Source organism: Ascaphus truei, chromosome 2 (genome assembly GCF_040206685.1).
Source record: "Ascaphus truei isolate aAscTru1 chromosome 2, aAscTru1.hap1, whole genome shotgun sequence".
Lineage (NCBI taxonomy): Eukaryota > Metazoa > Chordata > Amphibia > Anura > Ascaphidae > Ascaphus > Ascaphus truei.
In genome coordinates this window covers 421,655,524-421,682,119 of record NC_134484.1, presented here as the reverse complement: position 1 = coordinate 421,682,119, position 26,596 = coordinate 421,655,524, and the positions used below count along the sequence as shown (strand labels likewise).

Sequence of the window (26,596 nt, the reverse complement as noted above, 5' to 3'; positions counted from 1 at the left end):
CTCGCTCCATTACCTGTATGATTCGTACCCAACACCAACTCCTCCAGCAAGTGCTGGTGGAGAACAACGAGAAAGTAGTTTGCAGCAATTATACCGTGTTCATTTCAGCTCCTGGGAGAGCGAAAGATTTCTGCTGGTATTCTTGATTTAAGTGTGTATGCTTTTACAAGTTGATGTCCATATCAGAACACATCCCAGATTGCAAAAGGCTTTTTAAAACAGGTAGATGGCCCGTCCCTGTGTGAAAGTGAAGGGGTAAAGGGTGTTTCCTACCTAACTAATGGTTTCCCATTAATATAAAATAAAATATAATTGCCAATTATATAATGCAATTTCAAAGTGGATTTCCAGGAAGGGTCTTTTTTGCATCTTTGCTCGAGGAGCGAATTAAGGCAAACCAAACAATCTGTATCCTCATTATTGCTATTATCATGAGACTTACCGGAAGTTATTATAATGGGTATTGCACGCTTGCGCCATTAGCACAAGCAGCATTGGTCTAAAAGCTTTCCCTTTGCCGTCAAAATAATATTCACACATTTCCTTCAGTTCTTTTGTTGTTATGAACAGCTCCTAGAACCACAACACAAAATAAATGAGGGCATTGTAAGATTTGTGAGCCGAGTGATCGTGCTTTTTTCAGCCTGTACATCACATCAAGTCAAACAAGAGAGATGCTGTCAAAAATAAAACAAGCCGCATAATTAAATCTAGATTTGTAATGTCATACAAACCTTTACCTCATGGTTAGTGTAATTAACCGATACGGCACATATATTTAAGATTAACACATTAAACCTCCTATGTCAAATGTTGTGGTGTCTGAATATTCAAGCAGTGTTGGCTGCATTTTGAAACATATTACTTAAACAAACAAAATTATGAAACAAAATGCAATAATATTGATTCCAACATAAATATCCTTTTTTCTAACGGCTGTCATTGGAAAAATATAGGCTTATCCCAACTTCCAAAAACATATGAGTGCTCTAGTCTTATGTGGGCAAGGATGGATTGTGTGTAAGATTGAAAGATGTATATTTGTATAAATAAAATCAGGACTATTGTGTAAATTGGCACATCAAATGCACTGAAACAATTAAAAAAGTGCAAAGCGCATCATTGGTCTGTAGAGAAAACTTAGCGTCAACTAATGCAGAAAAAGAATGTTTGGACACGCAAGGGCTGCAAAACAGTCTTAATATACTCATTTAATATCATTACGTTCATCGGCGAACACCATTTTGGTTCCACAGAACAACCCTTCCTTACATGGTGCAGTAATAACAAAACAACATGTTTTCTATTGGTCCATCATAATTATGTAAGAGTTTGGTGTCCGATAGCTTTGCACACTAGAACGGAGGGTAGATCACATATGCAGTAATGCAGTAGCCTGCAAATATTCAGAGACCATGTCAATGGATGTGAAGGATGTCAGTGTGAAGAACTATCACGGTGTATTCCAATTCTTAACCTCACATACGTTACTTATGAATGCATAAACACAACAGAAATGTATTTTACATTCATAAACTGGACTAAAGGGATCACAACCTATGAAACACAAAACTAACATGTGTAGAGAAATGTATGCAAGCAATCTGTGAACCGCTGTCTTCATACCACTTTCACAACATGGTATGTCAAACAATTAATACAATGCCCTCCACGTGTGCAACGGGAACATACACTTGCTAAACTATATACCGGGACTAATCTGGGGCCTTTCCCCCCTGTCCCAGGCAGTGAGATGCCTGTTATGTTGCTGCAGTGATTACATAACATCCTACTATAAGGCCCCAATTCAATATACTGTAAAGCCTCTTCTCCATGCTATGGAAGACTTTGAGCTCCATTATCATGGCGAAACAACTTCACAGCATATTGTGTAAGGGCCTATGGTGGGACTCTCCAAGTTACGATGAGTTATTGATGACAGATCCAGTGTTTACCGCCATTCAAGTCAGTGGCAGGTAACTCCAAATCACAGCTTAGTGAATCCAGGCCCAAGTCTTTTAAATGTACATCTATAATTAGTTGCAGAGAACAAACTTCATTGTAAAATCCCCCCAAACTTCTCTGCTCAGCTTAACACCACCTTATTTTGCAGGGACCTTTATAAAATGGCATTAATTGAGGATTATCGATAAATACTTCAATTTATCACCGATTATTCAAACGCTGGCTTATTGGCATGGTGACTTGATCTGGATTTATTCTGTAATGTCTTCACAGCCAGAGAGGCAATGGTAATCTTAACCCATTCACTGCCGGGGGGGCTTTGCTCTGAGACCAGAGTGCAGAAATGGGCAAACACACGCACAAAGAATAGCCAATAATATGGTCCAAAGCAGATCACCTTCTTGATATCCTCATAGAGATTATTCAAGCCGCTGCTCCCATGTTTGAAAGGGTCCTTATATTTGGCCTCGCTGTTGGTCTTGCTGCAGCAGCATGCGGTTTGTGTTGCGTGGAGACGCCGATACGGTGATCTGGCAAACACACATGGGAGGGATGGAAAGAGGTTTGGTCAAATAAAATTAGGAGCATCTACACCCTCACTTTATTTTATGTACATCTCCTCTTCATTTAAGTGACCTGTATATTGCAAACAAACAAACAAACGAAAGATTCCCCCTTGAATGCACTCGGATAGATCAATATGTAATAATGGAGTATATTAAAATCCTTTTAATCAATAATAAAATAGTAGTTGTATAGAGGGGTGTGGTGCAAAAATCCAGGGCCAGCCCCTAATGACATACCAAATAATCTTCCTAAATAATTAAATACGGAAGGTGGCTGAAAGAATCACTGCATCCAATCACATCGGTGTGAATGCCACAGTACACATTACTAGATTCCTTCAGAACAGAGTGCTAACCTATGGTAAGGCTGCACTTTTGTCTAAAAAAATCACCAGTCTCTAATGAAATAAGGCTGCTGATGCTAAATCTGGAGGAAATGGATACCCTGGCAGTAATGTAAAGTACCAAAACAGGCTGACTATAATAATTAGCCTGTCAAACCTACATTGGGAAAACCAAACGCCAGCTACGACACTGAGTATTGGAACACCTTGGGGATATTCGTAATCACCGCGATACTCCCATTGCCAATCACGTTCATAATCACCATCAGGGCCTAGCTACGGTTTTACAGTTTATTGGCATCGAAGCTGTTTCCAACCACAGCAGAGGGGGAGACTGGGACAACGAGATTCTTAAACGAGAATCTCGTTGGATTTACACTTTAGGAACCCTCACCCCAAAGGGATTGAATGAGGAATTTGTGTTCTCTCCCTTTATTTGAACCCCTTCGTTTAGTGCAGGGTTTCCCAAACTTTTTTTTCCGTGACCCGGTTATTTTTGAACTTCTCCTTTGTGACCCACTAAAAATGTTATCGCCTATACTGGCCTATAGGGCCTGCACAGACACACATACAGCCACTGATACACACACACACACAGCCACTGATACACACACACAGCCACTGATACACACACACACAGCCACTGACAGACACGCAGCCACTGACACACACACACACACACACACACACACACACAGAGAGACACAGAGACACTGCCACACACACACACACACACACACACACACACAGAGACACTGCTACACACACACACACACACACACACTGCTACACACAGAGAGACACTGATACACACAGACACTGATACACACACAGACACTGATACACACGTGGGTGGGAGGGGGGGGACAGGGATTGGGTGGGTGGGAGGGGGGGACAGGGATTGGGTGGGTGGGTGGGAGGGGGGGGACAGGGATTGGGTGGGTGGGAGGGGGGGGGACAGGGATTGGGTGGGTGGGAGGGGGGGGACAGGGATTGGGTGGGTGGGAGGGGGGGGACAGGGATTGTGTGGGTGGGAGGGGGGGACAGGGATTGGGTGTGTGGGAGGGGGGACAGGGATTGGGTGTGTGGAAGGGGGGGACAGGGATTGGGTGGGTGGGAGGGGGGGACAGGGATTGGGTGGGTGGGAGGGGGGGACAGGGATTGGGTGGGTGGGAGGGGGGGACAGGGATTGGGTGGGTGGGAGGGGGGGACAGGGATTGGGTGGGTGGGAGGGGGGGACAGGGATTGGGTGGGTGGGAGGGGGTTACAGGGACTGGGTGGGTGGGAGGGGGGGACAGGGACTGGGTGGGTGGGAGGGGGGGACAGGGACTGGGTGGGAGACAGGGACACTTGGGTGGGAGAGAGTGACTGGGTGACAGGGACTGGGTGGGAGTGGGGGGACAGAGATTGGGTGGGTGGGAGGAGGGGGACAGGGACTGGGTGGGTGGGAGGGGGGGGACAGGGACTGGGTGGGAGACAGGGACACTTGGGTGGGAGACAGTGACTGGGTGGGTGGGAGATGGTGGGTGAGTGACTGGGTGGGTGGGAGACGGTGGGTGGGAGAGAGTGACTGGGTGACAGGGTGGGAGAGAGTGACTGGGTGACAGGGGGGGACAGGGACTGGGTGGGTGGGAGGGGGGGGACAGGGACTGGGTGGGTGGGAGGGGGGGGACAGGGACTGGGTGGGTGGGGACAGGGACTGGGTGGGTGGGTGGGAGGGGGGGGACAGGGACTGGGTGGGTGGGAGGGGGGGTACAGGGACTGGGTGGGAGCGGGGGTACAGGGACTGGGTGGGAGCGGGGGGACAGGGACTGGGTGGGAGGGGGGGACAGGGACTGGGTGGGTGGGAGACGGTAGGTGGGTGGGACGGTTTGAGAGTGACTGGGTGACAATGACTGGGTGGGTGACAGTGACTGGGTGGGGTGGCTTACCTTGACGCCGGACGCTTTCCCCCCTGCTGCCCCCGATATCCCCTGCTGCCCGGGACGGGAGGTGGGCTTGGGGGCACGGGAGATGGGCTCGGAGGGCGTGCCACGGGAGGTGAGCTCGGGAAGCTGGCCGCGGGGGGAAGCAGGCCGCAGTAGGAGCTGGTACTTCCTCCTCCGTCCCACGTTGGGAGCGGGGGGGGAGGAAGGGAGCGGGCCCTGCATGCCCTGCGCAAGCGCGCGGGACTGCAGGGGGAATCGCCGCCATTTTTTATAACTTGAGCGGGCGGGGGAGACATCGCGTGGCCAGCCTCGCTGCGACCCGGCAATTTTGGTTCCGTGGCCCGGTGCCGGGTCGCGACCCACCATTTGGGAAACGCTGGTTTAGTGTATGTGTGCCTTTGTTCTAGGCTCTGCTAGTGTGCGTTTGCTTCACAATTCCTGTCAGCTCAATCTTTTTACCCTGTTACCATTTGCCCTACCGTTTCCCTTGGTCTGTTTTAGTTATACTTCAGGGCTGAATATGTATCTGCCTGGTTAATTTGCCTTATCCTTTTATCAACACTGTTTCTATATTTATCTGTATTTTGTGGTTATCTATTGTCCCAATTGACTTTATCATCTTGGGATAGTATGACTCACTCCAGTGATCTCTGTAATGTATAGCTATATGGTAATATATGTTTCCCACAGTATGGAGCATGTATATACACCTTATAGAGATCCCAAATAGTACAAGACTCTGCATGTCATTAACATTGACTTAACATAGCTTTGTAGCCATTGCTGAGCAAACAACTAATCAGCTTATTTTTTCTCCTCCAACCACCGGACATGTGTGTAACTCATTATGACGGTATCTATGTGCTAGTCACCCTGCTGACACAGACTAAATTTACTATTGTAAAGATAGCTGAAACGCTTTTTGCCTGCACAGAATTCAACTAACATGGACAGCTTCTGGCATTGTGACAGGTTACTATCCGGCAGCACAGGGGTTAAATTTCCCCGTGTCTGCCAAGACTACCATCTGCTATAAATCGCGCATGCTCACAACATGCACTCACCTTTGAGAAAGCGCGAACACGCGCGAAACGTACGTCAGGTGATCACACGGCGTGACGTCACCCTACAGAACGGACTTCACTGACACGCGCGCCAGCGACTCCAGCTATACTACTGCTGCCCCGCTGTTGCAGTCTCCCGTTCCCCCCACTCCTTTGGGCAGCATAACTCAGCTGTTGATACATCTGACATGAAGCTAAGTATCGCTTTCATAGCTTTTCGTGCTGACATTATGCTACTTTGCTCGGAGAGGGGGTACTTATGATTTTAAGTGTCTCTGTGCATGTAAGTTTTTTTACCATTCGGTTGCTACACATTGAGACCTTTGTGTATATGTGTGTGGCGCGCCAGTGTTTTGATTTAAACTGCTGCACCATGACCTATGCCAAACTAGGGGTACTTTACAGGAACAAATCCTCCCTAAGGCTAAGGCCCCGGTCTCTCCGCTGTAACGCGCGCCCGCGCTTTTGGCAGCGCGTTCAGCCGATTCCCCGGTCTGCAGCTCACTGCAGGAGGAGAGACCGGGGGGGCATGGCGGAGGAGTGACGGGGGCGCGGCCATGACGTCACCCGGCAGGTTCGCCCTCATTGGCTGAACCGCCTGGGGGAGTGCCTAATCGCTCGACGCGAGTCCTGCTCAAGTAGCTCTCGCGCGAGCGCTGCGGCCCCCCCCTCGCAGCGGGCCCGGCGCCATTGCGGGGAGGGCTCTCGTGCGCGCAGCGTCCGCTACAGCGGACGCTGTAGTAGGCAGCGGGGGCAAGGCCTAAGTCTCCTGGTCAGAAAGCGTAATGCACAGCAGATGCTAATGCCAATTATTGACTATGGAGACATAGTATATGGCTCTGCACCTCAAACCCACCTTAGCAAACTTGACACCCTCTACAATTCAATTTGTCGTTTTGTTCTCCAATGCAACTACAACACACATCACTGCGAAATGCTCAAAGAACTAGATTGGTCATCACTAGGCGCAAAGTTCACCTTTCCTGTCTTGCCTTTAAATTCTTCATGGGCAAGCTACCCAGCTACCTGAACAAGCTCCTCACCCCTACCACATGCAGCACTTATCAGCTGAGATCAGACTCCAAAAGACTGTTCATGGTCCCAAGGCTCAACAAAGTATCCGGACGTTCCTCCTTCTCCTACCATGCACCCCAAAACTGGAACAACCTACCAGAGACTCTCACATCCACCACCAGTTTAAGTTCTTTCAAATCTAAGGCTGTCTCACATTTTAATCTGGTCTGGAACTGTTTCATACGCTCATAATATATATTTTCGTTAACTGTGCACGCAATGTCTTGTATATATACCCTGTTCATTTATGTAACTGTATTTGTAACCATGTATTATTTGTTTTACTCTGTGCCCAGGACATACTTGAAAACGAGAGGTAACTCTCAGTGTATTACTTCCTGGTAAAATATTTTATAAATAAATAAATAAATAAATAAATAAATAAATAAATGAGTCTGACTTTGACTAACTAGGATTGGTATTTGATGCTACTTTCCTGTTTACCATCAGCATATATACTCCCTATGAGACTCATACTCAGTGGTTCAGTTTAACGGAGGACACTAGCTATTCCTTTGATATATGTTGCTCTCTCATACATTTCTTTTCATACAAAAGCTAATGTATATATAGTTTTCTGTTTATGAGGCTATAACTTGATACGGTCGGTGAACCGTGCCTCAGGGCATTACATATGCACACTTTGTGCTAGCCCTTTACAGGACTATTTATTTTTGCTAGGTGTTTTTTTTCCCCTCCATTTTATTATGTTAATCATAAACTGTGTTTGTAGTGTGATATTCACGCTGTCTTTTGATCTGCATCATCACAATAGGTTTGACAGGCTAATTATTATAGTCAGCCTGTTTTGGTACTTTACATTACTGCCAGTGTATCCATTTCCTCCAGATTTAGAATCAGCAGCCTTATTTCATTAGAGACTGGTGACTTTTTAGACAAAAGTGCAGCCTTACCATAGGTTAGCACTCTGTTCTGTAGGAATCTAGTAATGTATACTGTGGCATTCACACCGATGTGATTGGATGCAGTGATTCTTTCAGCCACCTTCCGTATTTAATTATTTAGGAAGATTATTTGGTATGTCATGAGGGGCTGGCCCTGGATTTTTGCACCACACCCCTCTATACAACTACTATTTTATTATTGATTAAAAGGGATTTTAATATACTCCATTATTACATATTGATCTATCCGAGTGCATTCAAGGGGGAATCTTTTGTTTATTTGTTTGCATTATCCCTTGTCCCCTTTTGCACCTGTATATGATCTTTGACTATCAATCCATTACCCACTCTACTTTAGCTGATGCGGGAGCTTACCTTATGCCTTTCCTTTCCCCCTCTCTTTTCCCTTTCCCCTGGTTTCTAGTGACCTGTATATTGGTCACATATAAACATTCCATCAAATTAATTGGACACCCTAATAAAAAGGCTTTGAAGAAGGAATACAAGAAGGAATATTATAAATTTAGGTCCCAAATAAAGACATGCCTTAACATACACGTCCTACCTAAATTACACTTTAATAAATGAAGAAATGTACAGTTTTCCTTTAAAGCTGCAGTTCAGTCTTTTTTTTTTTTTTTTAATTCAATAGTTTCATGTGGGCAATCTCTAATTACCTAAAGAACTGTATAGCTGCCAGTCAATTCGTTCTCCATGTATTGATCGGCGAAATTTGGCGACATCTTTAGATATGGCATATGTTTTTCATCTGCTTCTGTCAGTCAGTGGAAGCTCATGAATATTCATGAGCACTCCTGCACTGACATGTGCAAGAGGGAGGGCAGGGCTGACAAAGGGGTGTGCCAGAGCTTGTGACAGGACATGAAGGGGCAGTGCCTTAGCAAATGCTTGTTAAAATAGAATACAAGAAAATTGGTCTTTCAAAGTTGTTTTTTTAAAAACAGAAAATGCTAGAAAAAATACTTACAGAACTGATTTATTAAAAAAACACACATGCAGGATATTGACTGAACTGCAGCTTTAATGAAAAGCAGGCTCCAGCTGAAATAGTAGGGGTGCCAATCGTGAGCACTTTATTTTTTTAGATAGTATTTAAATTTAATAGAGGGTGACTGTCATACAACATACAAAGTGCTTCCCTTTGGGCTATGAGGGATACAGAAAAGAAAAAGGTTAGGGAAAAGGACAAAGGAGGAAGACAGGAATACCAAGAACAAGATCACATGCGCCATTGTAATGAGACAACACCGTAAATATGGCTATTTGAGAAATAGTATGAAAATCATGGGAAAGCAGACATCCATGTATCTGAACGGTTTCAGATTGTGACTATAGCAATACTGTAAATGCAATGGGGGAAAAAAAATAAAAGATCTTACCACTTACCGCCAAAAAAGGCTCCCAGATAGGGTGAAAGGCGCCGAACTCGCAGGAGAACAGGACATCTGCAAAACATTCAATATGTTACAATAAGCTGGCAACTTTACTTGGAAATCATGATCTAATTTCGTCTGCATTGTACGTGAACAGTTTTAAATAGGTAGTACAGGGATTTAGACTGAGCGGAAGCAGATCAGCAAAATGCGTGTCATTATTAAAAAAGCACTTTGTCACATACCGACCCCACACGGAGCAGGTTTGTGCGATTACAGCGATAGCTAAGACTTCTTTCCAAAACTGTAGCAAAGAAGTTTCCCACACAACCTGCACAAAGATAGCGCTCGTCTGACTCTCAAACTCTCCCCGATTGACATGACATCTAGTGGGAAAAAACGTGTTATCTAATAGCGCTTAAATCTATTTAAGTTCACAAATTAAACAGCGTATGGGTATAAGTGAATCACCCAAAAAATAGTGCTATAATGTGCTCAAAACAAAATCAACAAATAGTGATTTTGTGCTTATATTTGAATAAAATACAGACTTAATTCGATGCTGCTCAACCCTTGATAGGGATTGCTTTCTCAATCCACGATTTGCATTGGTGTCCAGGAAGATCAGGGAGCGCAAGCATATGTGAATAAAAAAACCTATATAAATGGTGCAATATGTCTTAAGTCTTTTCAATAAGTTTTCAATACCCCGATCCAAGTCATACTCACAGATTTCTCTGTTTTAAGATGTACGTAAAGGTTTCTTTATCTTTCAATCTTTATGGGGTTGTAGTGTCTGTGGAACCGCTTGAGGTATGGAATCCTCACCGCATATACGGTTTGAAAGAAGAGGAACAAACATAGTGCAAAATTGCAAGACACTTGTTTTATCTACATGAAAGGGTAAAATCACACTTACACGGTTTCTAATACATATGCGCAGATAGATCAAAAAGGATCAAACGGCCGCGGCGGAGGTTGCAGAGTGGTCTCTCTGCTAGATGCTTACGGTACACTGTGACGTCTGCGTCATTCGGATCCCGCACTTCCGGTATCGATCCCCGGATGTAGACCCTGGAGGCTCTCTATGGCGAACAGGTGGTAGTGTGTGGAGTATCCCTCTCAGTCTCTGCTGGGCACAAGTCACACTCTACGCATTTCTCCTCCTTGGAGGTTTCATCAGGAGTGTTCAATGGTAGTAAATTGACCAACGTTAAAACTTGAATCAGAAAAAGGGGAAGGGGAAACACAAAATGAATGTGCCCCCTAAAAGAATTCACTAAACTGCACACCAACAAAGTGTAAAAGTTAACTTTTAATAGATTTACTTAAAACATATATTACCAAAGAGTTGTGTACTGTGAGTTAAAAATATATTAAATCAACACTACCAAGCATCCGTGTCATCAAATATATGATTATGCTATCCCAGTTGACAACTTAATGTTGGTGGGATATAGAGGACAGGGGATGCTGTGAGTCAGGGTATTAACCCCTCTGGAGCAACTGTGAGACCAGATGGTAAGTGTGTATATATATATATGTACAAGTCAGCGACCGGTAGATTGAATATCCAGCTATCCTGCAATATTTGATATCACTACTATCACAATGTTGTCAGTCTCCTACTTGGAGCTGTTTTAATGTAGTGTCTGCAGTCTCCTGGTTCTATCTGTGTAGACCCCAGTAGTCAGTCATTTATTTATTTCCACAGTCAGTGTGCCTGCATTCCCTGCTCTCCATGTGAGGTGTTCTCACAGCAACCTACTGTGAACTCACCCTAATATTGCTGTGGTTGGAAGTTTTCATTATGCTGTGAATTTACTATCATTATCACTGCACGTGCCAGCTCTATCACTTAAGCACTCGCACTCTAACACACTGTTAATTTTTCATTGAAGTGCGTAGTGATATCAAATATAGCAGGATAGCTGGATATTCAATCTACCGGTCGCTGACTTGTACATATATATATATATATACACTTACCATCTGGTCTCACAGTTGCTCCAGAGGGGTTAATACCCTGACTCACAGCATCCCCTGTCCTCTATATCCCACCAACATTAAGTTGTCAACTGGGATAGCATAATCATATATTTGATGACACGGATGTTTGGTAGTGTTGATTTAATATATTTTTAACTCACAGTACACAACTCTTTGGTAATATATGTTTTAAGTAAATCTATTAAAAGTTAACTTTTACACTTTGTTGGTGTGCAGTTTAGTGAATTCTTTTAGGGGGCACATTCATTTTGTGTTTCCCTTTCCCCTTTTTCTGATTCACTTTTCAGTTCACAGTTTGCACCCACAATTTGATTACCTTATTCACGTATTCAATTACTTTATTCAATTAGTATGGTTCTGTGATCACTCCCTACCCCTTCGTGTTGTTTCTACGTTAAAACTTAACTAAAAAATGTATGGAAAGAAAATATGATAATGTAAGTGTAAAAGAATCCCTTGATAAAACCATCTCTACCACGAGAGATTCCATTTTGGCCCCTAGTGTAAAAAATATGAACACTAAATTCAAGGTACCTTTTTTAACACAATTTAATAAAGCAGCGGAGGTATTAAAAATATCCTGAACAAACATTGGCATATATTACAAAATGATCCAATACTAGGCGAATTCCTCCCAGAAAGAGCTCAAGTTTTATATCGGAAAGCTCCCAATATCAAAAACCAACTGGCTCCAAGTACTCTGATGAAAACCAATGAGGTCCAAACACTGGGATGGTTAGATCTTCCAAAAGGTTTGAGTATAAAAATGGTCTAGCCTGTAAACAAGGCATTTCATGTGATGCTTTCACATCCTATGCAACAGGTAGAAACTATAACATCAAAAAACACATTCATTGTAGATCTAAGCATATAATGTACCTGCTGAGACGCCCTTGTGGCCTACAATACGTAGGGAAAACCATCCGCCCTCTTAGGACCCGTATTTTAGAGCACATTGGCAATATCAAGAGGAAATTGATCACACAATGTATCCAAACATTTTTTGCACGTCCATAACGTAGATCCAGTTGGACTTAGATACATGGGCATAGAGCAGGTTATGTCTCATTGGAGGGGAGGTGATAGAGATGTTGCTTTAATCAAAAGAGAATCCTTTTGGATCTATGTACTAAAGACACGGTCCCCCTCAGGTCTAAACATCGACATGAGTGTGTTTCTTTAAAGTAATATTCTCTGTTCTTTTGTAACAGTTCAGCTCCTAATTTCTGTTTCCTATATCCACAGATTATGACCAGCATCTCATTCTTTATTCTTATTTTTTATTCCACATTTTACTCCTATACACATAGTTCTTAATAATTGTAATTTTTTCATATATTGAGTTCATATATTGAATATTTTTATAGCTATACCATTGCTTATACTTAATTTGTTAATCATGTTTTTTGGACTACAAACATGTTGAGTTTGTAGGTTTAAATTTCACCCATATGGGCAATGATATGCGCCATTATGCAAATTAGCACTTTGTGGTTGGTTGATTATACCACCTATAGTCAACGTAGGTTAGATATATATGAAGTCAATTTACTACCATTGAACACTCCTGATGAAACCTCCAAGGAGGAGAAACGCGTAGAGTGTGACTTGTGCCCAGCAGAGACTGAGAGGGATACTCCACACACTACCACCTGTTCGCCGTAGAGAGCCTCCAGGGTCTACATCCGGGGATCGATACCGGAAGTGCGGGATCCGAATGACGCAGACGTCACAGTGTACCGTAAGCATCTAGCAGAGACACCACTCTGCAACCTCCGCAGCGGCCGGTTGATCCTTTTTGATCTATCTGCGCATGTTTTAGAAACCGTGTGAGTGTGATTTTACCCTTTTATGTAGATAAAACAAGTGTCTTGCAATTTTGCACTATGTTTGTTCCTCTTCTTTCAAACCGGTATATGCGGTGAGGATTCCATACCTCAAGCGGTTCCATAGATACTACAACCCCATAAAGATTGAAAGATAAAGAAACCTTTACGTACATCTTAACACAGAGAAATCTGTGAGTATGACTTGGATCGGGGTATTGAAAACTTATTGAAAAGAAAAGACTTAAGACATATTGCACCATTTGTATATGTTTTTTTATTCACATATCCTTGCGCTTCCTGATCTTCCTGGACACCAATGACATGACATCTAGAAGGGACTCACATATGCAAGACATCAATGCCACAAACACGGCATCTAAGTAACAAACATCAATGTTTCCATACGCAGTGTATCGGTCATAGAAACCCACACGCTTGGATGGTGCTATACATAAACAGCACAAAGCCACAAGCCCTGCGGATTGGTGCAGATTAAAAAAAGAAGGTAAGAAGAAATTCTCCAGCTCTACATATGGACAAGGAAACAAAATGTTTAACCTTTTCAGTGACACCAGAAACCCGGCCATTCGCATTATGTGACCACTCCTTGAGCAATCACGTTACGTGGCTCGTCCACAGATACAGGAAGCTGAAGTGGAGGGAGCGGGGTCGATCAGGCTGACCGCTCCACCGAAACGACCAGCTTGCTCATTTCCTAGTTGCATTTACCACTGATTTACGTAAGGGCACAAAAAACGTGCAATCCCGCACAGACAGCCAAAAAACATTTACCAACTTAATAAAGTTATTCAACGGTACATATAGGTGTCATATTAAAAGGTGGAAAGGAAATCAATCTGCCAGAGTTAGTCACAAACATTGCACTGCCATTGACGCACTGACTGTAAAGATGCAGTCACTGGGTTGTACCCCAGTTTCAACAACAATGCATTTTATTTTTCAGCTCTGGGCACCGCCTGCTTCCCGAGATACTTACCATTGTAGGGGGTGCCGGTAGCAACTCCGGCTGGGCTAGACGGGGGCCATCAGACTGGCGGCTTAAATGTCGTGCGGGCCAATGGGAAGCCGTGATGTCATTCCTTGCAGCTTCCTATTGGCCCGCAGGACATACAGTTGTGTGAAAAAGAAAGTACATTCTTATTGAATTCTATGGCTTTACATATCAGGACATGATTGTTATTATCTGTTCCTTAGCAGGTCTAAAAATTAGGTAAATACAAACTCAGATGAACAACAACACATGACATATTACACCGTGTCATGATTTATTTAACAAAAATAAAGCCAAAATGGAGAAGCCATGTGTGAAAAACTAAGAATACCTTATGGTTCAATAGCTTGTAGAACCACCTTTAGCAGCAATAACTTGAAGTAATCGTTTTCTGTACGACTTTATCAGTCTCTCACATCGTTGTGGAGGAATTTTGGCCCACTCTTCTTTACAACGTTGCTTCAGTTCATTGAGGTTTGCGGGAATTTGTTTATCCACTGCTCTCTTAAGGTCCCGCCACAGCATTTCAATCAGGTTGAGGTCTGGACTTTGACTGGGCCATTGCAACACCTTGATTCTTTTCCAGCCATTTTGTTGTAGATTTGCTGGTGTGCTTGGGATCATTGTCCTGTTGCATGACCCAATTTCGGCCAAGCTTTAGCTGTCAGACAGATGGCCTCACATTTGACTCTAGAATACTTTGGTATACAGAGGAGTTCATGGTCGACTCAATGACTTCAAGGTTCCCAGGTCCTGTGGCGGCAAAACAAGCCCAAATCACCCCTCCACCACCGGGCTTGACAGTTGGTATGAGGTGTTTGTGTGATATGCTGTGTTTGGTTTTCGCCAAATGGGGCGCTGTGCATTATGGCCAAACATCTCCACTTTGGTCTCGTCTGTCCATTGTTCCAGAAGTCTTGTGGTTTGTTCAGATGCAACTTTGCAAACATAAGCCGTGCTGCCATGTTCTTTTTAGAGAGAAGAGGCTTTCTCCTGGCAACCCTTCCAAACAAACCATACTTGTTCAGTCTTTTTCTAATTGTATGGTCATGAACTTTAACATGTAACATGCTAAATGAGGCCTGTAGAGTCTGAGATGTAACTCTTGGGTTTTTTGCAATTTCTCTGAGCATTGCACGGTCTGACCGTGGGGTGAATTTGCTGGGACGTCCACTCCTGGGAAGATTGGCAACTGTTTTGAATGTTTTCCACTTTTGAATAATCTTTCTCACTGTAGAATGATGAACTTTAAATTGTTTGGAAATGGCCTTATAACCCTTCCCAGATTGATGGGCAGCAACAATTGCTTCTCTAAGATCATTGCTGATGTCTTTCCTCCTTGGCATTGTGTTAACACACCTGAATGCTCCAGACCAGCAAACTGCTAAAACGTTGGCTTTTATAGAGGTGGTCACACTTGCTGATCAATTAATCAAGGACATTTGATTAGCAGCACCTGTCTGCTACTTAGCATCTTAATTCCTATGGAAGCGGTAAGGGTGTACTTAGTTTTTCACACACAGCTTCTCCATTTGGCTTTATTTTTGTTAAATAAATCATGACACGGTGTAATATGTCATGTGTTGTTGTTCATCTGAGGTTGTATATACCTAATTTTTAGACCTGCTAAGGAACAGATGATTGTTAAAACCATAGAATTCAAAGAGGGTGTGCTTTCTTTTTCACGCAACTGCATAAACCTGCACAGCTGCTATCGGCACCACTACGGAGGTAAGTATCTCAGGGATCTCCCGAGCTGAAATTAAAGCTGTGCAGCTCCGGAGACCTCCTGCTTCACACCTGGGGGGCGGGGAGGGACTTTTCTTTTTGGTGAGCATAAACTACTTTAAAAGGAGAGGAAAGGCCTAACTCTGGGCTAAACTTTTCCCATGAAAAATTTATATCAGACCAATTTTTACATCAAACCCCAAAGTTACATGTATGATTGTGCGTTCACGTGTCTACTTAGCCTGGCACTATTACTTCCTCTTAGATAAAAAGGGCTGGGCTCCTGGCACGTAGCATGGCTTGGTGCCCAAACCCACCTTTGTTAAATAAACTAAAAATAAAAAAGTATCAGTTTTTTTTTGTTAATCTTTTACATTAACTGTGAAAACCACCAAGAAATTGTCAATACAACCTTTTTTTTACGTCCTGGTGTAATTACAGAAATGGACGTATAGGATTATGAAAAAGTGACAAATTTACATTGGTGCAATCAAAATAATCTTAACCCCTTCAGCTCCACAAGGGCTGCTCTGGCACTAAAGGGGTTAATATGCAGAGGGTTTTTAACACCACCATTGCTCCCCAGAATCAATAAGGCATATAGAATAGTTGGTGCTTTATTGCAATACATTTTTCCTTGTGAAATAAGATTATTATGAAATACGTTAGCAAGAAATGTACTGAGAGAGAGCAATGTTCCTGCTAAATATGAATTCTTTGGCAATACTGCTTGTAGAACAGCAAAGAAGCAAGAACCCAACTGAAGCACTCACTCCCCTAAATGCAGTATGAGGATAAATTAAAATACATATTTTAATGTTCATCAAATTAAAATAATGGGGTTTAAAATCCAAGGATAAGACACACATTTAATCATATGTTGAGTGCGTGTAGCACTCTGGATTATATAGATTGATCAGAACAAATGAGGGAGATTAGATCAAATGTTCTTAGTGAGCTGGTATGCAGTATTCCCTACAAGGGTGTTCTTAGGTGAATCAGGGATGAGGAGGTGGTGTAGAAACCTGCCTATATAGAACAGGTGTAGCCCGTGGTAATAAGGGCTAAAAGGCACTCGTTACTGGCAGTAGATAGAACAGCTTACAGATACCAAAAACAGTGTGGCTGGTTGTGTATGCCTATGCACATATTCATGAATGTGCTCAACCGTCAGGTACTGTGCTTCAAACACTGGCTAGTGAGGCAATAGGATATAAAAGCGAAGTATACCCCTATATAACTAAGCCATCACTAAAGTTCTACTGCTCTGGTGCTGCGGTGTGGCAATAAGTATACCTATTGTTCATATGATAAATGAACTCAACCGTGCATACCAGATCAGATATCAAACAACCACTATCCTCACCTCCTGTCTACCGAGTGAACTCCGAAACTCTAGCCCAATCTGAGAGTATGTGCAGGCGCTGGGTCTGGCAGCTGCTCGCTCTGCGAGATAGAAGACAGCCACGTCAGTGCTGACCCTGCGCGTGCACGTGAGAGATGCCGACACGCGCGTTTCGCGTGAGAAACGCTTTCTCAGGGCTTGAATGAAAGCCCCCCCCACCCCCTTTCATTCAAGCCTTGAGAAAGCGTTTCACGCGAAACGCGCATCGGCATCTCACGTGCACGCGCAGGGTCAGCACTGACGTGGCTGTCTTCTATCTCGCAGAGCGAGCAGCTGCCAGACCCAGCGCCTGCACATACTCTCAGATTGGGCTAGAGTTTCGGAGTTCACTCGGTAGACAGGAGGTGAGGATAGTGGTTGTTTGATATCTGATCTGGTATGCACGGTTGAGTTCATTTATCATATGAACAATAGGTATACTTATTGCCACACCGCAGCACCAGAGCAGTAGAACTTTAGTGATGGCTTAGTTATATAGGGGTATACTTCGCTTTTATATCCTATTGCCTCACTAGCCAGTGTTTGAAGCACAGTGACTGACGGTTGAGCACATTCATGAATATGTGCATAGGCATACACAACCAGCCACACCGTTTTTGGTATCTGTAAGCTGTTCTATCTACTGCCAGTAACGAGTGCCTTTTAGCCCTTATTACCACGGGCTACACCTGTTCTATATAGGCAGGTTTCTACACCACCTCCTCATCCCTGATTCACCTAAGAACACCCATGTAGGGAATACTGCATACCAGCTCACTAAGAACATTTGATCTAATCTCCCTCATTTGTTCTTATCAATATATATAATCCAGAGTGCAACACGCACTCAACATAGGATTAAATGTGTGTGTCTTATCCTTGGATTTTAAACCCCATTATTTTAATTTGATGAACATTAAAATATGTATTTTAATTTATCCTTATACTGCATTTAGGGGAGTGCTTTAGTTGGGTTCTTGCTTCTTTGCTGTTCTACCTATCTTATCACCCACAGCACCTCACCCTACCAACATATTCAGATACATTAAGCTGCAGCGGGGTTTCCTCATTATTAGTCCAATACTGCTTGTAAACGGCTTTTTAAAGGGCATTATACTATCTACTTCTCCCCCAAACTCCAATCTGGCTTTCGCCAAACCACTCCACAGTGACAACCCTCATAAAAGTCTGCAATGAAACCCAGTGTGGAATGGAACTGTAACAACTTACTGGTGCAATATTCCTGGATTTTGCAAAGGCTTTTCGATACTGTCAACGTTATCTTGTTAAACAAGATTCAATGCTCTGGAATAGGGAAACATGCTGTAAACTGGTTTCACTCATACCAGATCGAGTAGATCTCAATGTGAGCGACAGGGAAGCGTGGTCGTTATGTCACGAGGCTGGTTAGCCCTCATTGACTAAACCGCCCACATGACCAGGCCGTCGCGCGACAAACAATTTTTTTTGTCTTGCAAAAAATCTGCTGCTTCATCGCGCGTTCTATGGCCTGCCTCATTGAGGTGTGGCCTTTTGTTCCCAACGCGAGGTCGCACACAGTATGGACACGCCTAACCATTTGGATGTCACCTGTGGGGTCCTGCAAGGCTCTGTACTGGGGCTAAAACAGAGAAACAAAAAGAAAACAGCGCACAACGCTCATAGTGAAGTAAATCAAGTTTAAAAATGTATTAAATATCCAAGGATAGGTAATGATAGGTAATGTGCGTACATCAGGGAAATAGTAAAACAGCATTTCATGGGACAAGTTACCCATACACCACACCAACATGAAGACTTGTCCCATGAAATGCTGTTTTACTATTTCCCTGATGTACGCACATTACCTATCCTTGGATATTTAATACATTTTTATCCTTGATTTACTTCACTATGGCGTGGCGAGGGAGTGACGGGGCGTTGCCATGACGTCACCCGGCAGGTTCGCCCTCATTGGCTGAACCGCCGGGGGCGTGGCTTAGCGCTCCAGCCCTTAGGCCTCGGCCAGGGGGGCGCTGAGTGGCGGGGGCGCTCACGCTGGCCGCAATGAGACACATTGCGGCAATGTGTGTTGCCTGCGTGAGCAAGCGCCTGAGCATGCGTGGCGCTTAGCTGCTTGCCAAGCACGCACATTTGAATTTGCCGCATGCTTGCGCCTCCACGCATTAGCGCCTGCCCGCTCAGCGCCACCCTGGCCGCAGACTTAGTCGTGTCATTTAGTTTCTGTAACCGTACCTAACTCATTGTACCGCGCTGCGGAATATGCTGGTGCTTTACAATAAGTAGCACAAACCGCCCACATGTAAGGTCAGCCAGGGGAAATGTGGGTGGGGGGCAGAGCTGCAGGTGCAGCTCATACAGACAGCGCTCTGTGCTATGAGGGACACATGTGACACTGTGACCTTCCCTCCGTGCCCTCACCTCCCCGGCTCCTCCTCTCCTCGCCGCTCTCCCCCGGGGTCCCGGTCCAGTGAAGAGCCCCCGTGCCGCGGTGCGATGACTACAGCAGCGCCTCCAACCCCAGTGTAACGCGGCCATCATCCTCATCTCAACCCGGGGCCGACACCCGCTCTGCACAACCGGAAGCCGGCTCCGCAGGCCACGCCTGCCCCCCTGACCCATGGCTCGGAAACGGAAGCCGGCACCGCAGGCCGCGCCTCCTCCTCCTAACCCATGGCTCGGAAAAGGAAGCCGGCACCGCAGGCCGCGCCTCATCCTCCTAACCCATGGCTCGGAACCGGAAGCTGCTTCGCATTCAGCGGCGACCAGCTAAAGCCTCAGCTGGTGACGCAGCGCGTGCGCTTGTGGCTGGCAGCCATCTTTGGTGTGGGCACCAGAACCCTTAGCCAGCTGTTGATTATTATAGCGATAGACTGAGCTATGATAGGGACTTACATAGCGTTAATACAGCTACAGAGCGGCTTTCCTTGGCTATTAAAGGGAGATTGCGGAGAAGATCAATGCGTAACTGACCTTTGTGGCGCTGAAAAGGTTAACATGTTATGTATTGCTGGTACTGAGCCTGTGAGAATGGATCTGCTTCCCGTGGAGTGGGGGTGGGTGGGGTGGGGGTGTGTCGCACTTCTTGCTGTGTGTGGAGCCCGGTTTTATCAGTTTTGTTTGCCTGATGTGGGCAGTTTATCCGCGTTAAAAATGGCCGCCCAGTGCCTCAGGTGCGGTCAGGCGGGCAGAGGAGGGGATTAGGGGTCAGGCGGGCAGAGGAGGGGATTAGGGTTCAAACGGACAGGAGGAGTGGATTAGGGGTCGGACAGGGACAAGAGGAGGGGATTAGGGGTCGGACAGGGACAAGAGGAGGGGATTAGGGGTCGGACAGGGACAAGAGGAGGGGATTAGGGGTCGGACAGGGACAAGAGGAGGGGATTAGGGGTCGGACAGGGACAAGAGGAGGGGATTAGGGGTCGGACAGGGACAGGAGGAGGGGATTAGGGGTCGGACAGGGACAGGAGGTGGGGATTAGGGGTCAGGCGGGCAGGAGGTGGGGATTAGAGGTCAGGCGGGCAGGAGGTGGGGATTAGGGGTCAGGCGGGCAGAGGAGGGGATTAGGGTCAGACATGGGCAGGAGGAGGGGGTCAGACAGGGACAGGAGGAGGGGATTAGGGATCGGACGGAGTTGGGGATTAGGGATAAAACAGGCTTCAGAGGAGGAGACTAGGGGTGAGATGGGCAGAGGAGGGGATTGGGTCAGATGGAAAGGAGTGAATTAGTATCTAGTTCATTGTTACATTAGGATTATAGTAGTTTGATTTTAAAGCAGAACTCAGATTACATTTAAACATGGAAACACTCATTGTTTTATGATGCACATTAATCACATTGGGACATTGGGCATTAGTTATATTATGCATTGTCTGTCAATGTAAAATGGATTTATTGTAAATGTATCTGAATTAGACTGCTGGTGTTAACATTGAGTGAGACAGTATAGCTTGTTTTAGCACAAAATTACCCATGTACTATTGACAGCTAGTGTGTAATATGTAACTGGCGGATTTATTGTTTTATGACTGTCTTAACACACGGAATAATTACTACATAAGATGCAGATTTACTTAGATATTGTTCTTTACAGCGAACCAAGGAGTAACGAGAAAGGGATGTTTCAGTCCATGACTTTCCAAATAAATAAAACTGATATTGAAGGACATGGAAACCCTACTGAGCAGGACACTGAACGGCTTCCCCACCTTCATGTGCTTTTGGACAGTATTTTGCAGCGGTTGTCATGGGGGGGAAATGGACTTTATCTTTGATGCCGAGAGCTATGGCAATATATATTCTAATAAATCCAACCTCAATGGTTTTTGTGAAAGAAAAATGAAAGTGTCTTCCATGGATTTGTGGAGCGTGTCTACGGAAGATGTAATAGGTATATCAACATTTATGTTTCTTAACCTCCTTAGGAAATGTGGGTATGTTTGTAAATGACAAATGTGTAGTTGTACAGTACTATGTAAACATAATGCTTCTTACTTCAAAACCTCTCTGAAAATGTACCTGTTCAATTAAGGATTTTCTCACAAAGTACAGTATTCTGCTACACACTAACAACCAATGCACTCCTATTTCTTTTAGGTGCCCAACATGCTAATTAGAGAGTAAGCTCTTCGGGGCAGGGACTCCTTTCTCCCAACGTTACATGTATGTCTTGATGCTCTTCTCTCATCTGCATCATTTATATTCCCTGTATTATAATGTGTACATTGTGAAGAGCTGTGTAGATGACTGGCACTATAAAAAAAACAATACATACTTAAGACATGAGACATAAACAAGTGAGCATATTTTTACAATTTTCTGTGAAATTCATTATGATGGGCAGATTATAGATACAATCACATGCGTTTAAGGAATTCAGAGAGACTGCTCAAAGCTTGGTTGTCCGCGTCTCTCCATGATTAATCCTCTTCTCTGAAGGCATCTTTGAATTTGCAGCCTCAGGCAAACATTTGAAGCCACTGACAGCTGCTGCCCCTGGCTGCTCTGTGAGACATTTTTGAATTTGCAGGTCAAAAAAAAAAACAAGCTTATTTAAAATTGATTTTGAGACGGAGGTAGTAAGGCAGGAAAAGAAGTGGTCTGCTTCCCGCGGTTTGTAGTTTATAGCAGAAGATTTCCTCAGTGGTTATATTATGTCACAACACATCTGTTTGCTGGAGTTCCTAAAAAAGCAGGTGTCCCAATTTCCATCTTGTTTCCACATGGTAAGACAGTGCAGCCGGGGTCTTTTTCATGTAAAGGATTTTTGTAGCATATAAAGGGGTATTTTTGGAGCAATTGTATATGGCGCCAATGATGCCAATATTAGATGTGTTTTATTCCAACCAAAGAAGTATAATGCATGGTGCTAAGGACTGTGTACAGCTATAGTGATAATATTATGAATATGATGAATCCTATATGAGGTCCGGGATATATTCTTGATTGTAGGGGGGTACTGGGTGTGGTATCCTAGTTGGTAAACCATCATAGATGGCACTCAAATTGTCCAGGAACCCAAAGGCTGAAGATCACCCCAATAAACAGTACCCTAATCCCTTTGTTAAATAATGATGTAACCATGTAGCAAGCAGGAAAAACTCACGAATCCGCTGCAGCGTCCATGTTGATCCCACCAGACCTTCTAGGTGTGCCTCCGTCCTTGGAGATGGATGCAGAGAGAAGTGGCGGAGCACAACCGGAATCATCCAAACAAGAGAATTAGCAGGAAAGTGCGTTATCCATAAAAAGATTTAATAGTCATGGAAGGAAAAAAGGCAAGGCATCACCCTACCAACATGTTTCGTGCTACACAGTACACTTTATCTGTGTAGCACGAAACATGTTGGTAGGGTGATGCCTTGCCTTTTTTCCTTCCATGACTATTAAATCTTTGTATGGATAACGCACTTTCCTCCTAATTTTTCTTGTTTGGATGATTCCGGTTGTGCTCTGCCACTTCTCGTCTATCTTAGTCCAACCAAACCCTGATAAAGAGCTAACGCTTGAAACGCGTAGGTGTGGGCATTTTTGCCTGTGTATGCTGCTTTTCTCCATGTTGCTAATAAATTAGATTTTTTCTCACTTTTGGGAACGCTCTCCTTTTTGATCACTCATTTGCTGGGAGTAGTGTTGTGTCTTTTTTGCTTTTGCTGTTCAACCAAACCCTTAGGTGGATCCAGATGAACTCCGCCAACTTCTAGTGTCCAAAATAGTCTTAATGCAGTCTCGCTTGATCATACACATGTATAAAAGACAAGAAAAGAGTATACAAGACACCAATGGTGCATTACCCTTGATGGCAATAAAGAATGGCTGACTAGGATATAAAAGAAATGCTGACTTGTACACTGTAGCATTGAAAAAAACTCCTAGTGCAATACATTTATCGACATAAAATGCAATATGATATGCTGCATTAGCTAAAAAATCTTGGAAACGCCTATACCACAAACTCCTATTGGAACCAACTTCTCCAAGATTGATTAAAAATCACTTATGATCCATCCTGAGGACTTCTGCCTGTAAATAGGAACCACTGTCACTGCGTTATCTCCTGGCTGTCTCTCCTCATGCAGTGTTAGCAGCCCTCAGCGTCACCTCGCTGTACGCCGCACAAAAATCTGCGTGGCGGTATGCAGGAGCGTCCGACAGCGTGCAGCACCTCACAATCTTATCATGGAGCTGCTTCCGTGTCAGCTCCTATCAGCTGTGCTGCGGCTGTCTGCTTCAGGATTCCTCCTCGTCAGCTGCATGCCCGGCACGCCCAGTAGCACTCCTTTTGACACATATACATATATATTTTGTGGTAATTTGGGGGGGTTTCTGAGAGCTTGCTGGGTATTTGTGTGTTTGTTTACTTTGTCCAGCTAGTCTCGGCTGTTTTGGAGGTTAGTGGCTCCTCCCACCCAGGGTTTAAAGCTTGCCCCTCCTCACTGTACAAGTAAGCAGGTTTTCTTTTCATGTAGCTGGTTGCGACAGGTTCAATGCCAGGATCATCCTCTAATTATAGAGGTAAATAATGATTTTAATCAGTTAGTGTTAGGACCTGCAATATTATGGTCATGCCTTGAAAGTGGCTCGCAGGCTTATATGCTTTGGCCAAAGGGTTAACTAAATTACCCTTTTTTTCAAGATATATATGTATTTCACTGTGTATTTTTGTCACATTGGATGTTGCTCTGGACTTCTTTGTTTTTTGGATCCATCTAAGGGTTTGATTGGACTAAAGCACGTATTCTAATATTGGCATCATTGGCGCCATATAGGTCAATTGCTCTAAAAGTACTTTCTGTTTTTTGAGAAGCCAGGTAGACCGGTTAGGTGGCCTTTGAACTTCAATGACTTTGGGACTTTCACTTTTATTAATTTGGTTTATTGTATGTGGTATAGTACTAGCGCTTATTCACTCATCCTATACTATATAATTGAAAGCACTGTATGCCTGTCTGGATGTCCGGTGTCCCTAGGGGAAATCTCATTGGTCCCTTGGCCCGCCCCCGCACACCTCTCATTGGCCTGAGGCGGAGTGACGGGCCAAAGGACACAAAGGGACACACACACACACACACACACCCTCCCGGTGCCCCTCACTCTCCCCGTCAGCTGGACCGCACCTCAACTTCCAAACCCCCCCCACCCTCCCTCTCCCTGTGCCCGAACTTACCCGGAGTCCCGTTGTCCGGTTGGGCCTGCGCGCTTGATGCTGGCACGGGGGGGGGGGAGGGGGTTCGATCACCGTGCGCTTATGATGCCTGGGAGCCGTTGGTGCGGCCGCTTGATCCCCTCCCGCTCGACGGATGAGGGGCGCGCGTTGCCCGCGCAGTCCCGCCTCCATCACAGCAGATGGTCGGTGTGCTCAGCCGGGAGCGCGTCTCACCCTCCTGTCTCCCGCGCGGCGGTGCTGCCTTCTCCCCCAGTGGTCCGGCTACTGTTGGCTGCCGGTTGGGGTGGGGGCTCCGGCCGTAATCGGGGGCCGGGTGCGCAGGTTCCCCGCGTGGTGTAGCCTCCAGCACAGCAGGAGGGCTGTGGTGGTGTGTTTGGGGTGGGTGACGCCGGGGGAGAGTATGCTCGTGCTGGGGTGGCCGCATGTCTCCTGCGCGCCGCCATTTCTTGCCCCTGCACACATTTGGGAGCCATGAAGTGCCCAGCCTGCCACTCTTGGCTCCCCCTCCTGCCCCAGCCACATGCCACGGGGATATCAGTGCCAGGAGGGGAACCGTCTGCCGCCAGGAACCACCACCCGGTCAAGGTAAGTCACCCACCGTCTCCCACGCACCCACCCACCGACTGACGCGCGCGCACACCCACCGACTGACGCACGCGCACACCCACCGACTGACGCACACACACCGACTGACGCACACACCCACCGACTGATGCGCGCGCACACCCACCGACTGACGCGCGCGGACATCCACCCACTGACGCGCGCGCACACCCACCCACTGACGTGCGCGCACACCCACCGACTGATGCGTGCGCACACCCACCCACTGACGCGCGCGCACACCCACCCACTGACGCACACCCACCCACTGACGCACACCCACCCACTGAATTGCGCGTACACGCACCAACTGACGTGTGCGCACACCCACCGACTGATGCGCGCGCACACCCACCCACTGACGCGCGCGCACACCCACCCACTGACGCGCGCGCACACCCACCCACTGACGCTCGCGCACACCCACCCACTGACGCGCGCGCGCATTACACATCCTGGGCAACGCCGGGTCTCTCAGCTAGTTTTTCACTATATGAAAGGGTAATGACAATGATGCTAATTGCTAATAGCTAGTGAATATATAGCCAAGAAGTATTAGTTCAACTGTTCTGCCGTTGCCCATATTTTCTGCCACATCTTATTCCCCTTTGGGTATCCCCTGTACATGTTCTGAACTGACAGCCCCTCAAAAACAAGTGCATATCATAGTTTTCTGTCAATCCAGAAAATGAATGTGTGAAGACAAATACAGCTCAACCCCTTTATGACGCTGTGCTTGGGGTCCAAAGAATCATCGCGTTATAAGCGGATCGCGTAAGAAAATAATGTACAATTGTATGCATTGTACAATAAAGTATTTAAGATACCAATAATCGTGTTGTAACGAATTCATAAATACGAAAATTGGGAGCAACGTTTGCATCGCGTTATAAGCGGATTCGCGTTGCACGGATCGCGTTATAACGGGGTTGAGCTGTATTGTGTGTGTCTATCCTGTATGCTGCACCTTCACCAGTATGGAAAGAGCCTGCTACCTGCGTAGTAGAATTAATTTACTCCACATACACTAGTTATATTACGTGATGCCTGTAATTGTAAAGTAGGACTGTTCAGGCAAACGGTGATTAGCAGCGACAATTATAATAGGTAAATAATATTTCAATAAT

General features: G+C 45.2%; 2 protein-coding genes across 9 annotated transcripts in view; one reads left to right on the top strand and one right to left on the bottom strand.

Annotated features, from left to right (window-relative positions):
• PDSS1 (decaprenyl diphosphate synthase subunit 1) overlaps positions 1-19,943 on the bottom strand; it is a 29,795-nt gene extending 9,852 nt beyond the window's left edge. The window contains exons 1-4 of one of the 2 annotated variants that reach the window (XM_075587628.1): positions 19,625-19,943; positions 9,254-9,312; positions 2,363-2,495; positions 443-573 (exon numbers count right to left, since the gene is read on the bottom strand). In XM_075587628.1, the coding sequence (XP_075443743.1) occupies positions 443-573; positions 2,363-2,495; positions 9,254-9,312; positions 19,625-19,918 (617 nt within the window). In that variant the 5' untranslated portion in view covers positions 19,919-19,943. Of the gene's footprint in view, positions 1-442; positions 574-2,362; positions 2,496-9,246; positions 9,313-19,624 lie in introns of both variants that reach the window. The other variant, XM_075587629.1, reaches the window with a different exon arrangement.
• Positions 19,884-26,596, top strand: part of LOC142487770 (protein nucleotidyltransferase YdiU-like) — an 82,413-nt gene continuing 75,700 nt past the window's right edge. For 4 of the 7 annotated variants that reach the window (XM_075587626.1, XM_075587625.1, XM_075587621.1 and 1 more), the window contains exons 1-2: positions 19,997-20,194; positions 21,294-21,590. In XM_075587626.1, the coding sequence (XP_075443741.1) occupies positions 21,368-21,590 (223 nt within the window). In that variant the 5' untranslated portion in view covers positions 19,997-20,194; positions 21,294-21,367. The other 3 variants (XM_075587623.1, XM_075587622.1, XM_075587624.1) reach the window with 3 other exon arrangements.